This window comes from Nanorana parkeri, unplaced genomic scaffold (genome assembly GCF_000935625.1).
Source record: "Nanorana parkeri isolate BGI_ZX_2015 unplaced genomic scaffold, ASM93562v1 scaffold1426, whole genome shotgun sequence".
NCBI classification, from domain to species: domain Eukaryota; kingdom Metazoa; phylum Chordata; class Amphibia; order Anura; family Dicroglossidae; genus Nanorana; species Nanorana parkeri.
In genome coordinates this window covers 82341-97784 of record NW_017307694.1, presented here as the reverse complement: position 1 = coordinate 97784, position 15444 = coordinate 82341, and the positions used below count along the sequence as shown (strand labels likewise).

General features: G+C 47.7%; 1 protein-coding gene across 1 annotated transcript; it reads left to right on the top strand.

The window, feature by feature from the left end:
- The first annotated feature begins 6038 nt into the window (after window positions 1–6038).
- Window positions 6039–9980, top strand: LOC108798191 (zinc finger protein 501-like). The gene is made up of 5 exons (XM_018569919.1): window positions 6039–6143; window positions 7212–7364; window positions 7512–7617; window positions 7889–7993; window positions 9001–9980. Exons 1-5 carry the CDS (start codon window positions 6066–6068, stop codon window positions 9912–9914), a joined length of 1356 nt encoding a protein of 451 aa, XP_018425421.1. The 5' UTR covers window positions 6039–6065; the 3' UTR covers window positions 9915–9980.
- The last annotated feature ends 5464 nt before the right edge of the window (window positions 9981–15444 follow it).

Genomic DNA, 15444 nt, shown 5'->3' with positions numbered 1-15444 from the left:
CCTTTGAGAGACATAAGTCCCACCCCTTTTTAGATCATGCTCCTGGTCCTGTTTTGCCATCCGAGACCTGCTGGTAGTTGGCTGACCTACAGCTTTTTTTGCTCGATAATGTCTACTCCTGTTGACTGCAGTATAACCCAAAGGTGAAAGACTTCTCGTGTCCCTCAATGGACTCCAATTAAGGATTGTACTGTGAGCGCAAGGAAGCTGTCATCAGAGAACTCATATGGGATGGAAACCATTACAATTATGGGAACGTGAGCAATGCTTTGCTGAAAACTTGTCATGCATCAAATAAAGCGAACCTCACCCGTCTTCATGTACGGCGTGCAAGAGAGCTCGAGGTTTTGGTGCGAAATCAAGTCCTGGTAAACTCGCGCAGGACCTTACGACCTTTAAAGTGTATGTTACCCCAAAAAATATTAGATACGTGTCTGTTCTTTAATCAAGTATTATGGAAATGTGGCCTGCTGGTTTTTGACTGCTTTTATTTTTTTCCCCTTCTGCCCCTTTTTATTCTGACCATGGAAGTAGATCTGTGCTGGCGTGGACGCTTGTTGACACACGGTGTGTCTGTATCTGCTGCGGTCAGTTCACCTGCCATGCCCCCCTCTGACCAGCCTCTTCTGCTCTTCCCTATGTGTCCATCATGCCTTAAGGGAGGTTTCCTTTCTGCATTCCACGTTGTTTCTGGTCTTTCATCCAATCAGGTTGTTAGAATGAAAAAAATGAACTGTTCTCCAGCCAATCACCTCAATTTAGGGGAGCAGCCGGTACCAGCGTGGAAGGCCAAAAGGAACCCTCCGAAATGCATGATAGACACATGGAGAAGTACGGCCCCCATCAATCATTGGTATGGCCCCCATCAATCATTGGTACAGCCCCCATCAATCATTGGTACAGCCCCCATCAATCATTGGTACGGTCCCCGTCAATCATTGGTACGGTCCCCGTCAATCATTGGTACGGTCCCCGTCAATCATTGGTTACTCTTTCTTGCTCACTAACCATACACGTCCCCACTATGCAGCAAAGACACCCAAAGGAAGCATGTGGTCACATGACCGCAGAACAAATGCTCCGAAAAAGGTAAAGGAGGCCAAATTTTCAAGATTACTCAGTTCGATTTTGTTAAATTACGAATGTTTCCTTTGTTTCAGTCTTGATTCTTGTGCCGAGTGTTCCCTTATACTGTAAAGCAGAGCTCCATGTATAGAAGGATGATCATGGATTGGTTTTTCTGTTTATTGACGCACATGTATTTATTAAAAAACAAATTGTATTTTTAAGCTGTACCTCAATCTGTCAATGTTCGTTTTGTGTAATCCCCTCCCCCGCTGCCAATCTGACCCAGAGAGCATCTTGACAGGAGGAGAAAGCATATGGCTGAGTATTTTTGGCCACACAAAATCGTCACACCTCTATACGGCCAAAACGTATCCGAATCTTCCGAGAAGGTGTGATGGTCAAGTGTGATGGTCAGGTGTCCACAAACGTTTGACCGAGTATGGGCTTTGTAGACTCCGGGAGCCCTCACCCTACTGAACCCCATTGGGATGAAGTGGAACAAGGTCTTCTCATGCAACATCGGCACCTGACCTCACAAAGTTTGACACCCCATCCAAATGTTTTAGTTCAGGTGTCTCCAGTGAAGGGTATTGGTAAACCTACAGCATACAAAGACATTGTAGACAATTGTACGCTTCCAACCTTGCGGCAATAGTTTGGTGGAGGCCCTTTTCTGTTCCAGCATGACTGCCCCCCCCCCATGAACAAAATCAGCTTCATAAAAACATGGTTGGGCCAGTTAGGCCTGGAGAACCTCAAGTGTCCTGCACAGAGCCATGACCTCAACCCAACTGAACACCTTTGGCATGAATTAGAACGATGATCGTGAGCCAGATCTTGTCATCCAACATCAGTCCCTGACGTCACAAATTCCCACAGACACCAAAACGGCATGGAAAGCCTTACCAGCAAGGTGGAGCCACAAAGGGGCAGCCAACTCCATATGCTTACCCACAGTTTGAAACAGGGTGTCCTGCAAGCTCATATAGTTGTGATGGTCAGGTGTCCACAAACTTGGCCATATAATGGTAATTAACTTGTAACTTTGGTTGGTGCAGGGGCGGGTCCAGAGTCTAGTCTCGGGAGGGGCACTGCCTCTGTGTGCACTGACTCTCCTCCGGCTCTTCCCCTTCCACTGTGCCCATCTCTCTCCTCTCCCACCACTGCCTTTGTGTCCACTGACCCCCCTTCACTCTGCCACTGTGTCCACCTCTCTCCTCTCCCACCATTGTCTGTGTTCAATGACCCCTAGCTCTACCACTGTGCCCACATCTGTCTGTGTTTACTGACCCCCCCAGCTCTGCCACTGTGCCCACATCTGTCTGTGTTTACTGACCCCCCCAGCTCTGCCACTGTGCCCATCTCTGTCCCACCACTGTCTGTGTTTACTGACCCCCCAGCTCTCCCTCTGCCACTGTGCTCACCTCTGTCCCACCACTGTCTGTGTTTACTGATCCCCCAGCTCTCGCTCCGCCACTGTGCCCACCTCTGTCCCACCATTGTCTGTGTTTACTGTCCCCCCAGCTCTCCCTCTGCCACTGTGCCCACCTCTGTCCCACCACTGTCTGTGTTTACTGACCCCCCAGCTCTCCCTCTGCCACTGTGCTCACCTCTGTCCCACCACTGTCTGTGTTTACTGATCCCCCAGCTCTCGCTCCGCCACTGTGCCCACCTCTGTCCCACCATTGTCTGTGTTTACTGTCCCCCCAGCTCTCCCTCTGCCACTGTGCCCACCTCTGTCCCACCACTGTCTGTGTTCAATGACCCCAGCTCTCCCTCTGCCACTGTGCCGAACACCAGGCAACCGGGCCCTGGTGTTCGGCCAGTTGGGGGGAGCCCAGGGAGAAAGAAGAGGGCCCCCCACACGCAGCTGCCTCCGTGTTTTTGACACTTGCGGACCGCAGTTCAGACAGAGGGATGGGGAAGACACCGTAGTTGGGGGATGTCCAGTCAGGGAACTCCATTTGCATACACTATATTTTCTGACTGCAATGGAACGCAGGCATTGATTTGCCATGCGTTCCGGTGCAGGTGATCGCACCGCGGTGCCATTGACTTTAATGCACCGCCACGCCCCCTCCCACCCTATCCATGATACAGACAAGCTGGCTGGCCACCAGCATCAAGGCTCCTAATGTGAAGGAGAGCTCCTGATGTGAAGGAAGGGTGCTGATGTGAAGGAGAGGTCCTGATGTGAAGGAAGGGTCCTGATGTGAAGGAGGGGTCCTGATGTGAAGGAGAGTTCCTGATGTGAAGGAGAGTTCCTGATGTGAAGGAGGGATCCTGATGTGAAGGAGGGATCCTGATGTGAAGGAAGGGTCCTGATGTGAAGGAGAGTTCCTAATGTGAAGGAGAGTTCCTGATGTGAAGGAGAGGTCCTGATGTGAAGGAGAGTTCCTGATGTGAAGGAAAGGAGAGTTCCTTATGTGAAGGAGGGGTCCTGATGTGAAGGAGAGGTCCTGATGTGAAGGAGAGGTCCTGATGTGAAGGAGGGGTCCTGATGTGAAGGAGGGATCCTGATGTGAAGGAGAGGTCCTGATGTGAAGGAGAGTTCCTGATGTGAAGGAGGGGTCCTGATGTGAAAGAGAGTTCCTGATGTGAAGGAGAGTTCCTGATGTGAAGGAGAGTTCCTGATGTGAAGGAGAGGTCCTGATGTGAAGGAGAGTTCCTGATGTGAAGGAAAGGAGAGTTCCTTATGTGAAGGAGGGGTCCTGATGTGAAGGAGGGGTCCTTATGTGAAGGAGAGCTCCTGATGTGAAGGAGGGATCCTGATGTGAAGGAAGGGTCCTGATGTGAAGGAGAGGTCCTGATGTGAAGGAGGGATCCTGATGTGAAGGAGGGATCCTGATGTGAAGGAGAGGTCCTGATGTGAAGGAGAGTTCCTGATGTGAAGGAGGGGTCCTGATGTGAAAGATGGAATTCTGATATGAAAGGGGGGGGGGGGGGGGGGGTTCTAATGTGAAAGGAAAAACTGTTTTTGCATAGGGTCCCCCCTTAAAACCTATCCCAGACCACTATCTGGGATAAGGGTCTGGCATGGATTTTGGAGGGGCCACATGACATTTCTTCCATTTACATTTTTTACATTGTAGACTGGGGTGCCTCGAGATTTTTCATACTTTGAAAGGGTGTCGTGACTGAAAAAAGGTTAAGAAATGCTGAGCTACACAACACGTCCAAGTATTCCAGCGTGGAGCCAAAGCCACCACTAGAGGGCAATGTCTGCTCTGTTGGAGAAGGAATTGTCCTCAGATCTGGAGGGTTGGCGGCCATTCTGTTGTAGCACATCTACAAACTTAATTATCTTGTTTGCAAAAATGTTTTGGTAAAACATATTCAGTGCTGTGTAAACAAGATCCAAAGTAATTTTGTACTGCGCAAAATTAAGTATGAGTACAAATTTAAAAACACAAGCCATTGCTCCGGGTGTGAGCACAGCAGCCATTTTGTTGTAGTCCGGAGGAAAAGAGGAGCTCCTGGAAGGGTTGTGAGTCGCCCAGTAAGGAAAAGGTAATGGTCGTAGCACTCTTGGACAATTATGGATATGATAAAGGGGTCACGTGTCCATGTGGATATGTGAAGGATACAAACCACTCTACTCAGCACAGCACAGGACAGACCCCCTGCATTGATTTGACAACCACATGCCATGACCATACCTGGGAACTTACTTGATCTGGCCTGGCAATGTAAGCTTTTTCGCTTTGTTCTCCGACTATCCAGCGTCGATGTAAAAATAAACAAAGTGTCGCTAGGCAACACTAGACGGTGGCACAGGAAGACCTCTGCCTTCAGTCGTTCCCCCCTTCGCCCAGTTGTAAATGTTCCTAGGTATGGCCATGACAGAGGTCACTGGGAGAGACCCCCAGTGACGGCCCCTGGGAAAGGCTTTGGCGTTGCGGAGGGACCCAAGTTGGACTGACTCCAGACTCGTCTTGTTGTCCTTCAGCATACCAAAGTGGTCAAGCTATGGATGGATGCTTTTTTGGGTCAGACCTTCTGAACACGAGTGGGCCATTCACTTAAAAGGTCCTACAGCAGTGATAGAGCCGGGCATTTGTAGACCTCACTTGTCTTTGAAAAGTGAGCAACCTGAGGTAGACCTGCCGAGCCAGGCCCTGGAACAGCGTGCTATTCTAGAAGACGCTTTGTTGGGTCACCAAGTATTTTTGAACTCCAAATGCTCTGAGCTCTATATGGGCTCTGTTTGAGTGCCACACCAATGGTCATAGAGTCCAGAATGTTTTTTTATGAAATGATTAATGGAAAAAGAGAGATGATGTGTTTTGAGGGTTGCAAGGGTCCTCCTTCTTCTTCAAAACAAATTGTATTATATTATCAGTAAGGGCACCACATAGGGTTGCCACCTTTTCTTCAAGCGAAACCCGAAACACTCTAGTGAGGCTCTGAGATTTTTGTCTTGGGAGAATGAGTCGCGGATTATTCATATGTAAATATCACGGTTGAGACTATTTTCAGTGGGGGGCCAGTAGCCCCTATCTTAATTTTGGTTGCCCCTGTCTGCCTGACATCTTGTGTCTGGGTTTCTGCTGCCATGATACCCGGACACAGCATTCAAAACCCGGACTGTCTGGGTGAATCCTGGACAGGTGGCAACCCTAGCACCACACCATATGGTCATGATGATCTAGTGCCTCTTATACATGTACTATGGATGCAAAGGGAGCTTAAAGGAACTAGAACATCTCAAGTGCTTTAAAGCTGCCATGGACATACACCCTATGCCTGTTGGGGACAGGAGCTGTTAAGTCTACGTTACCGCCATCCCCGTCTCATGTGGGCTTCCTGATTTATAAGAGGTGCCAAGTGCAAAACATAAGCTAGCCCTGGGCACCTGGTCCCGTCTAGTATTTCTGTCTCATTATGGCTTAGGAAGTAATGTGCTTCAGCCTGTTCTTTAAAATGTTTTTTTCTATTGTTTCAGGCAATGTGGATGTTGACTAAGAAGCATCACTAGACATATCAGCTGACTAAAAATGGAGAAGGAGCGGAGTCACATGACCGAGAGGATAATAGACCTCACCCTGGAGATTGTCTACTTGCTGACCGGAGAGGTGAGGAGGATTCTGGGAGGTCACATGACGTCACTCTTATCTCTATTAATAAAACACAGACCTGACCGGAGAGGTGAGGAGGATTCTGGGAGGTCACATGACATCACTCTGATCTCTATTCATAAAACACAGACCTGACCGGAGAGGTGAGGAGGATTCTGGGAGGTCACATGACATCACTTTTATCTCTATTCATAATACACAGACCGGACCGGAGAGGTGAGGAGGATTCTGGGAGGTCACATGACATCACTCTATCTCTATTAATAAAACACAGAGCTGACCGGAGAGGTGAGGAGGATTCTGGGAGGTCACATGACGTAGGGTTGCCACCTTTTCTTCAAGCGAAACCCGAACACTCTAGTGACGCGCAGACATTTTTGTGGGAGAATGAGTCGCAGCTTATTCATATGTAAATATCACAGTCGAGACTATTTTCCGTGAGGGGCTAATAGCCCCTATCTTAATTTTGGTTGCCCCTGTCTGCTTGACATCGTGTGTCCGGGTTTCTGCTGCCAGGAAACCCGAACACAGCATTCAAAACCCGGACTGTCTGGGTCAATCCTGGACAGGTGGCAACCCTAACATGACGTCACTCTTATCTCTATTCATAAAACACAGACCTGACCGGGGAGGTGAGGAGGATTCTGGGAGGTCACATGACATCACTCTTATCTCTATTCATAAAACACAGACCTGACTGGAGAGGTGAGGAGGATTCTGGGAGGTTACATGACATCACTCTTATCTCTATTCATAAAACACAGACCTGACTGGAGAGGTGAGGAGGATTCTGGGAGGTCACATGACGTCCTTCTTATCTCTATTAATAAAACACAGACCTGACCGGAGTGGTGAGGAGGATTCTGGGAGGTCACATGACGTCACTCATACCTCTATTCATAAAACACAGACCTGACCGGAGAGGTGAGGAGGATTCTGGGAGGTCACATGACATCACTCTTATCTCTATTCATAAAACACAGACCTGAAATCTACTTTTATGCACTGGGGATGTTTAATCTGCTTCATACAGTGTCATAACCATTTCTTTTTCATTAAATGTAGAATTATATCGCTTTCAAGTTATCCAATGGTTTGGTGGCAACCAACATGAAGAAGACCCAAAACCCCGACATAGATCCTCCATCTCACTCCCTGAGAAAGAACAAGAAGATTGAAGAAGTCACCAGCGAGATCATTGGTCTGCTGACGGGAGAGGTGAGCGGTGTCGGGAATTCTTGGACATGATCCAGGAACAGACAAGGGATGTGTCTGGATGGTGACTGTATCATTGTGTGTGTCAGGTTCCTTTAAAGTTAAAGATTGTGCTTCTGTTAACAGTGTATCATTGTTACTCTTGTATAGGTGACACTGGATGTTACCCGGATTGATGGTAGAACACAGGCAAAAGAGGGAGTAGGAGAGCCATATGTGAGGTCTGAGGAGCCATGTATGGAAGAGATGAGCACAGGTGAGGAATAAACACTAAATCCTTGTTCAGTCACTACAACAATCTCTTCTTCTCCCCCCTCCTCTGTCTGTAGACAGTAATGGGGGGACGGAATGTGTCTAGTGGGGGGAGTCAGGAGCCATCAGCCTCTATTAGACTCCGCCTCTCCTCCTCACATCATGTCATTGTGTGTTACCAGCCAAGAGACGTGACCAGTCTCCCCCCACACACACTCTCTGGGGTCTCTCATACATCTCAGTACAGGGGGCTTCACTCTCCTCTTTATTCACAGACCCCGGAGACACCAGAGACACTCAGAGAGACGTCAAAGCTGAGGAGGAGGAAGAAGAACATGTGAGGATTAAAGTGGAGGACGTTCCTCCAGAGATGAGCACAGGTGAGTAATAAATAATAAATCCAGAAAAGAGTCCCAGATTCTCCTTGTTCATCCTCTCTGAGGTACAGCGCCCTAAAGAACCCATCTGAAATGTATCTCATTACATATATTTTGAGAGTCATAGGTGTTGTTCTATAGCCCAGGACATCATGAAGATGGAGTTGTCAAAAGCAAGGATATAACATTATTAGATGTCGTAGTCATGCAGACATATCAACAGTGGGACAGAGATGGGTCACACGGCTCCTGAGGTCACCTGAGTGTTGGAAAATATCACTTCCACTATAATACCTCTTTCAAACATATCCTAGATGGCAGGCATGCACCGATACCAAGTATTTGGGCAAGTACTCGTACTCGTCAAGTGCTCCGATACCTTCCCCGATACCAGAACTTCCGGTCAGAGGTCAGAGGGAGATTTCCTCTGACCTGCAGTGTCACGAGGGAACATGGAGCCGGCAATCAGGAAGCCGGATGGTGAGCCAGGAAGCCGGCTCCATGCTGATTGGCTGCAAAGCATCAAGCTGATTTCCTGGCCAATCAAGAAGCCGGCCGGTGGGTAATGACCCGCCTCCCGGCTTTCTGATTGGCCAGGAAGCCAGTTCCATGCTGATTGGCTGGGAAGCCAGCTTCCTGGCCATTCAGCATGGAGCCGGCCAAACAGTATAAAGCCGGCTTCCCGGCCAAACAGGAAGCCTGATGGGGCGTAACAACCCACCTACCGTCTTCCTGATTGGCCAGGAAGCCGGCTTCCCGGGCAATCAAGAAGACGGGTGGCGGGTAATGACATGTCGCCCGGCTTCCTGATTGCCAAGGAAGCCGCCACCATGCTGGCGGAAGTAGCAGTATCAGTACTCGGTATCGGCGAGTAGCAAAAAGTAAATATCGGTACTCAATACCGAAAAACCAGTATTGGTGCATCCCTACTAGATGGCAAAGCCTAGAAAAGCCAATCTTTAGGGTCCTTCAACCGTTCCTACCAACTCCTATTTTCTTATTTCCTCCAGGTGGACAACCCAGCGGAAATAACAGAGAGAAATTCTGCTTCATCACTCCAGACGGTAAAACAGAAGACGATGAGATCATGTGCCAAGTGAGCGGCATTACCCCAAATCTCCATCTCATACCTCCCAGTGCAGCGCTGTCCTCTGATCCCTTTACACATGAGGGCGAGTTTCCTAATCTCTGTCCTCCTATCAGCCATCCTATATTTTCCGGTGTGGGTGATACATTACCATCTTCTGATCGTGGTGAATATTTTACCCAGACGGAGGACCTCGCATCCCACCCAAGATCGCAAACAGAGGAAAAGCTCTATTCCTGTGCGCAGTGTGGGAAGTGCTTTACCCGAAGAGCCTACCTTGCCAAACATCAGCGGATTCATGTTGGTTTGACGCCATTTTCGTGCTCCGAATGTGGCAAATGTTTCACCCGGAGAACCAGCCTTATTAACCACCAGAGGACTCACACGGGGGTGAAGCCATACTCATGTCCAGAATGCGGGAAATGTTTTACCTGGAGGACCACTTTCATCGAGCATCAGAGATCGCATACGGGGGTGAAGCCATATTCGTGTCCAGTGTGCGGAAAGTGTTTTTCTCTGTATTCAGCTTTTAGTAAACACCAGAAGATCCACACGGGGGAGAAGCCGTATTTGTGTGCTGAATGTGGGAGGCATTTCACCCGCAGTGACCACCTTATGATACATCAGAGGACTCACACCGGGGAGAAGCCGTATTCATGTGCCGAATGCGGGAAACGCTTTAATGAAAGGGCGAGGCTTGTCACACATCAAGTCGTTCACACCGGTATTCATCCATATTCCTGTTCTGTGTGCGGGAGAGGTTTCATCACCAATTCCAGGCTTGTCAAACATCAGCAGGTCCACCTAAACTTGGAGCCACATGCTTGGACTGAATGAGGGAGATGGTCTGTGGCAGATAAATATACTTATCTGCTGATAGAAAACAAGTTCCGTTCATTTTTGTTTTTTAATCTGAACTCCAGGCAAACTGCTACAGACACAGAAGGAGCCTCCTTCTGTCTTCGGAGGAGCTCTGGTGCGGGCCGAACTTGAGCTCATCCCTATTGGCTGCTGGGAACCCACCCCTTTATAGTGAGGGGCTACATTTAATGATGTATTAATGGATACATAGGTAGATTATCGTGTAGCTATTCGATGCACATGAGCTTTAATAATTAAAGGGTTTGTTCTTCTGGAATGGATATTTTAGTGTCTGTTAGATGCTGGAGAGGTTAACCTGCCTAGCAGTTTCTTATGCTTGTGGCACCCTATTGGTGAGATGAGAGGTTCCCACCATCCCTGAGCTGAGTTCCCGGGTCTATACACCTGCTGTGCCCATTATGAGGGGTTCCCACCATCCCTGAGCTGAGTTCCCGGGTCTATACACCTGCTGTGCCCATTCTGAGGGGTTCCCATTATCCCTGAGCTGAGTTTCTGGGTCTATACACCTACTAGGCCCATTATGAGGGGTTTCCACCATCCCTAAGCTACGTTTCTGGGTCTACACACTTACTGTACCCATTATGAGGGGTTTCCACCATCCCTAAGCTACGTTTCTGGGTCTACACACCTACTGTACCCATTATGAGGGGTTCACATTTTCCCTGAGCTGCGTTCTCAGGTCTTTATGCCATTCCTGCACTGGGTTCCCGGATCTACACACCTACTGTACCCATTATGAGGGTTTCCCACCATCCCTGAGCTGAGTTCCCGGGTCTATACACCTGCTGTGCCCATTATGAGGGGTTCCCATTATCCCTGAGCTGAGTTTCTGGGTCTACACACTTACTGTACCCATTATGAGGGGTTTCCACCATCCCTAAGCTACGTTTCTGGGTCTACACACCTACTGTACACATTATGAGGGGTTCCCATTATCACTGAGCTGCGTTCTCAGGTCTTTACGCCATTCCTGCACTGGGTTCCCGGGTCTACACAACTACTGTACCCATTATGAGGGGTTCCCACTATCCCTGAGTTGAGTTCCTGGGTCTACACACCTACTAGGCCCATTATGAGGGGTTCCCACTATCCCTGAGCTGAGTTCCCGGGTCTACACACCTGCTGTACCCATTATGAGGGGTTTCCACCATCCCTACGCTACGTTTCTGGGTCTACACACTTACTGTACCCATTATGAGGGGTTTCCAACATCCCTAAGCTACGTTTCTGGGTCTACACACCTACTGTACCCATTATGAGGGGTGCACACTATCCCTGTGCTGAGTTCCTGGGTCTACACACAGGGCCGGATTTACTCTCTCAGTTGCCCCAAGGCCAGGTTCCTCAATGCGCCCCCCTACCCGCCAAATCCCCCCCCCCTCCCCCATGGGAGAATGGCAGGCCTGCAGGCTGCATGCAAGTGATCTCGGCGACATAGCCAAGATCACTTTTATGAAACAAGTGAGCTGTTTCCCTTGCTGTACATTTAGGTCTGCTTGCTCTAATCAGGGCTAAATGTAGAAAACAACTACCCGCCCGGCGCCCGAAACTGCATGTCTCGGGTATCGGGACATAGGTTTTCCACAATCCTGCTCCCCCTGAGGCTGGGCCTTGGTTGGCCTTATGGGAAATCCGGCCCTGTCTACACATCAACTTGTCCCATTATGAGGGGTTCCCACCATCCCTAAGCTAAGTTCCTTTGTCTACACAGCTACTGTGCCCATTTTGAGAGGCTCCCACCATACCTGGAATTGGGTTTCTTGGTCTTCACATGTGTTTTGTGCCCATTATGAAGGATTCCCACCCTCCCTGCTGGATTTGTTTTATTATTATGGAAGAGTCAACAGAGGAGCTGGAACACACAAATGTAGGCACGGTCACCCAAAACTCCCCGATGGAAGAGTTGGAAATGATGGAAGGGAATTCCCGCTGTTGGAGTGTCTAGGACATTTCAGAAAATGGGGGCTGGCTCAAACCACTAAGCTCCAACTGTAACTAAATGACTGTTTTGGGGTACACTGGCCCTTTAATCCATGTCAGTGATATATCTGGCTTCTTTCTAATTTAAAGTTAACCCGCACTGAAAGACTTCTGGCCTCAGATGGTATTTGCTCATTAAATATGAAGGTCTTGCTTCCTGTTTGTGTCTTTTATTTTATATGATAATACCATGTATTGCTTCCTTGTACTGGTTGGCAATAAAACAGCAAACATACTTCAAGTTCAGCCAACTGATATGAAAAGCGGTAAACATGCAGGGCCCGGGGTACCTGAAGGACGTGAAGTGGCTTTCAGGTTTCACTAACTGTCCCCAAAGCACGAAGGAACAGTCCGTCAGCAAAGTATACCATAAGGGAAGGAAGATATGGAGATCCACCAAGAGATGTTCACTAGTACCATGATTTATCTTCCCGGGTACCACCGACTAGGGATCACGATATGCAAATATCAACCTACAGCTCTTACATGGTAAACCTTCCTATACTTATAAGAAAGCCCAGCATCAGCATGTATTGTAAACTGTCACTAAGTGTCAGATAATGAAAAAAAAAAAGATATAGAACAAGTGTCTAAATCTAAAAAAATTGAACTGACCAAAACCATTATATGTTCCCTTTGAAGAAACCGAGGAAAGCATTGTGATATGGTCATAAGACAAAGTCCTTCAGAGCCTAGTTTTTTGTAGACAGGGCAGAAACTCTTAACTTTGTGGGAACATCTGAGAACAGGGTATTGGTTCCTTTTAAATTGTACTCAGGGTAACACAGTAACATTGTTCAAAATATTTGTCGAGAGCAGATACTTGATATCCTAATGAGACACAAAAGAGGCCTTCTAAAAATTTATAAATTGGATGGGTGCTGACAACAATGGTACTAACTTAAAGGGGACGTTTGGAAATGTGACATGTAAGGGACTTGTATTCGGGTACATGGCACAATGTTGAAGAACAGTGGCCTTGGGCAGTCAGTACTAATGCACACAATGGCAGGCTGGTGGACATCTAGGTTGCTAGTCCCTTCTCTGCACCACAAATTGTTTATAAGGAAGGAACTCAGCTCCCACCTTGTGATCAACATTAGTTATCTTCTCCTGTAGATTGCTCCTTAGCAGTCCTCCTGGATTATTTGGCCTAGTTCACATGGGTTTTAGCTTTCATAAGAGCAGTGCGTACATCATGCGTTTGCAAAGCATTTGTCGAGCTTGGAACAGCTTTGTTAAAGCCTTTAAAGAAAACTTCAGTTCCGGTATGGGGATGATAATGACAGATCGCAGTAGGAATGCTGACCGTCACTGCAGTTAGCAGGCTTTCATCAAGATTCAAGTAGTGCTGAAGCCTCCTAGGAGCCTGCTTGAAGTGACAATCTGTACTCTCACTAATATTTGTGCACCCCACCAAACTGTGGCTGAATGGCGCTTCAAAGGTTTGAAGCTTGTAAATGTTGAGGAAACACTGTAGACATTGCTTTTATACAAGATGAAGCCTTTGTAAAACAGGCCTTTGTCAACCAATGGTGAGTCATGAATCACAATGACAGCTTTGTGTCAATCAATGATTCTATGAGGAAGGAATTATTGACACAGGGCAGCCACCGTTTAGAAGACTTGCTGATTTCTACAACATATACCATGCAACGGTATAAAAGTGACAAACGTTCCCAAAGCACTATGGGTTAGCTAAAGAGAACAGCTTGCTTTGAGGCTGCTTTCGCCTGATTGAAACGATATACTGAGCTGATCATGAGAAGCCACTGCTTGGATGACTCAGTGTAGCTGAGAGAAAAACCATGTTCTGAATCATAGGGATGCACCCATACCATTTTTTTCAGTATCGAGTACCTATATTTTTTTTACGGTACTCACCGATACCGAACACCGATACCAGAAGTCCTATGAATGACTCACTGCCCGGCTTTCTGATTAGCTGGGAAGCGGTCTTCATGCTCCCTCATCACCAGGTGACAAGAAAGCATGGAGCCGGCTTTCTGGCCAATCAGGAAGCCGGGGGGAAGGTAATGACTCGGCCCCCCTGGGAGGTATGCCGGAAGGCGCCCCTCTTTCTCATCTCGGAAAGTTGGGAGGTATGCCGGAAGGTGTCCCTCTTACTCATCTCGGAAAGTTGGGAGGTATGCCGGAAGGTGTCCCTCTTACTCATCTCGGAAACTTGGGCGGGATGCCGGAAGGTGTCCCTCTTACTCATCTCGGAAAGTTGGGCGGGATGCCAGAAGGTGTCCCTCTTTCTCATCTCGGAAAGTTGGAAGGTATGCCGGAATCACTGGGCGGCGGGTAATGACTCCCCGCCCGGCTTCCTGAACCGGAAGTTCCAGCATCGTTATAAGTATCGGGAGCATTTGGGCGAGTAGGAGTACTCAGTGTCAATACTCAGTGTCGGCATCGGTGCATCCCTATCTGAATGTATAAAAAGACTAGCTCGGCCTCTGATAGCTGGACACTACATTTTTATGCAGCATTTTTGTATTTAGCCGAAAATTTTTCATTTAAGTCCTGAACATACAAAAAAGGATGTCGAAACCCACTATACATTCCTTTTGAAACTATGTGGAGGTGATTTATGTTGACACCAATAAGAGATGCAGATCGTCTGCTGAATCCAGCTAGATAAAGATGGATTCCATTGTCCGTCAAGAAGTTCCTTGGGCTTGTCTCCTAACATGGACAGCATACCCTTGGGGAACAGGAGTGGAAGGGTCTATTGAAACTTTTGGGCAAGGGCGACCTTCCCATCTGGGTTGTCATGGAAAGAAAAGGGGGAAATCCTTTTTATGACGATCGTGTCTTATTAGCCACCAGAAGACTCTCTCGGGAGAAGCCAACTTAACAAAAGTCAGATTCAGTATTATAGACGACAAATTACTTGTCACACATCAGATGTTTATTTGTAAAACAAAGTTTTATAAAAACAATACAGATGAGGCAAGACAACAGTTCAAAAACGTATATACATAAAAGAAGCAACTAAAATTCACTCAAAACTATTATAATTTGAGGCCTAGTCTACTAGAGTCGAGCCAGCTGGTAAGAGATGCTTTTACTATAGGTGGGAGCAGGGTAAAGGAGATCAACCGTTGACAAGTTCGCTAGACCCTATAGAATGAATGTTGCCTCCTTCTCTGCCACTGGAAGGTGTTACATCTGGTGGACCCATCAAGGCTCTCATGGAAGAGGACATGGAAGTTCATAACTACTCCTACTGGAGATGGTATTTCCATGATCATTCCCTGACAAGGCCTGAAACTCCACACTGTTGGTAAGTTTTCCAATAAAAAAAAAAGGTAATCTGTTCTTTGGGGAACAGATAACGGGAGGATCAATTTATACATATTTGAGTGGACAAACTCCTCCTCTGGGTTGTCACAGGAAATGCAATACTGCTAAGAGAATGTATAACCCAACAGGTTATGGTAGGTGGATCAGAAGGAATCAAAAAGCCCTCCAGTGAACCAATGCAAAGCAGAGAAGAGCC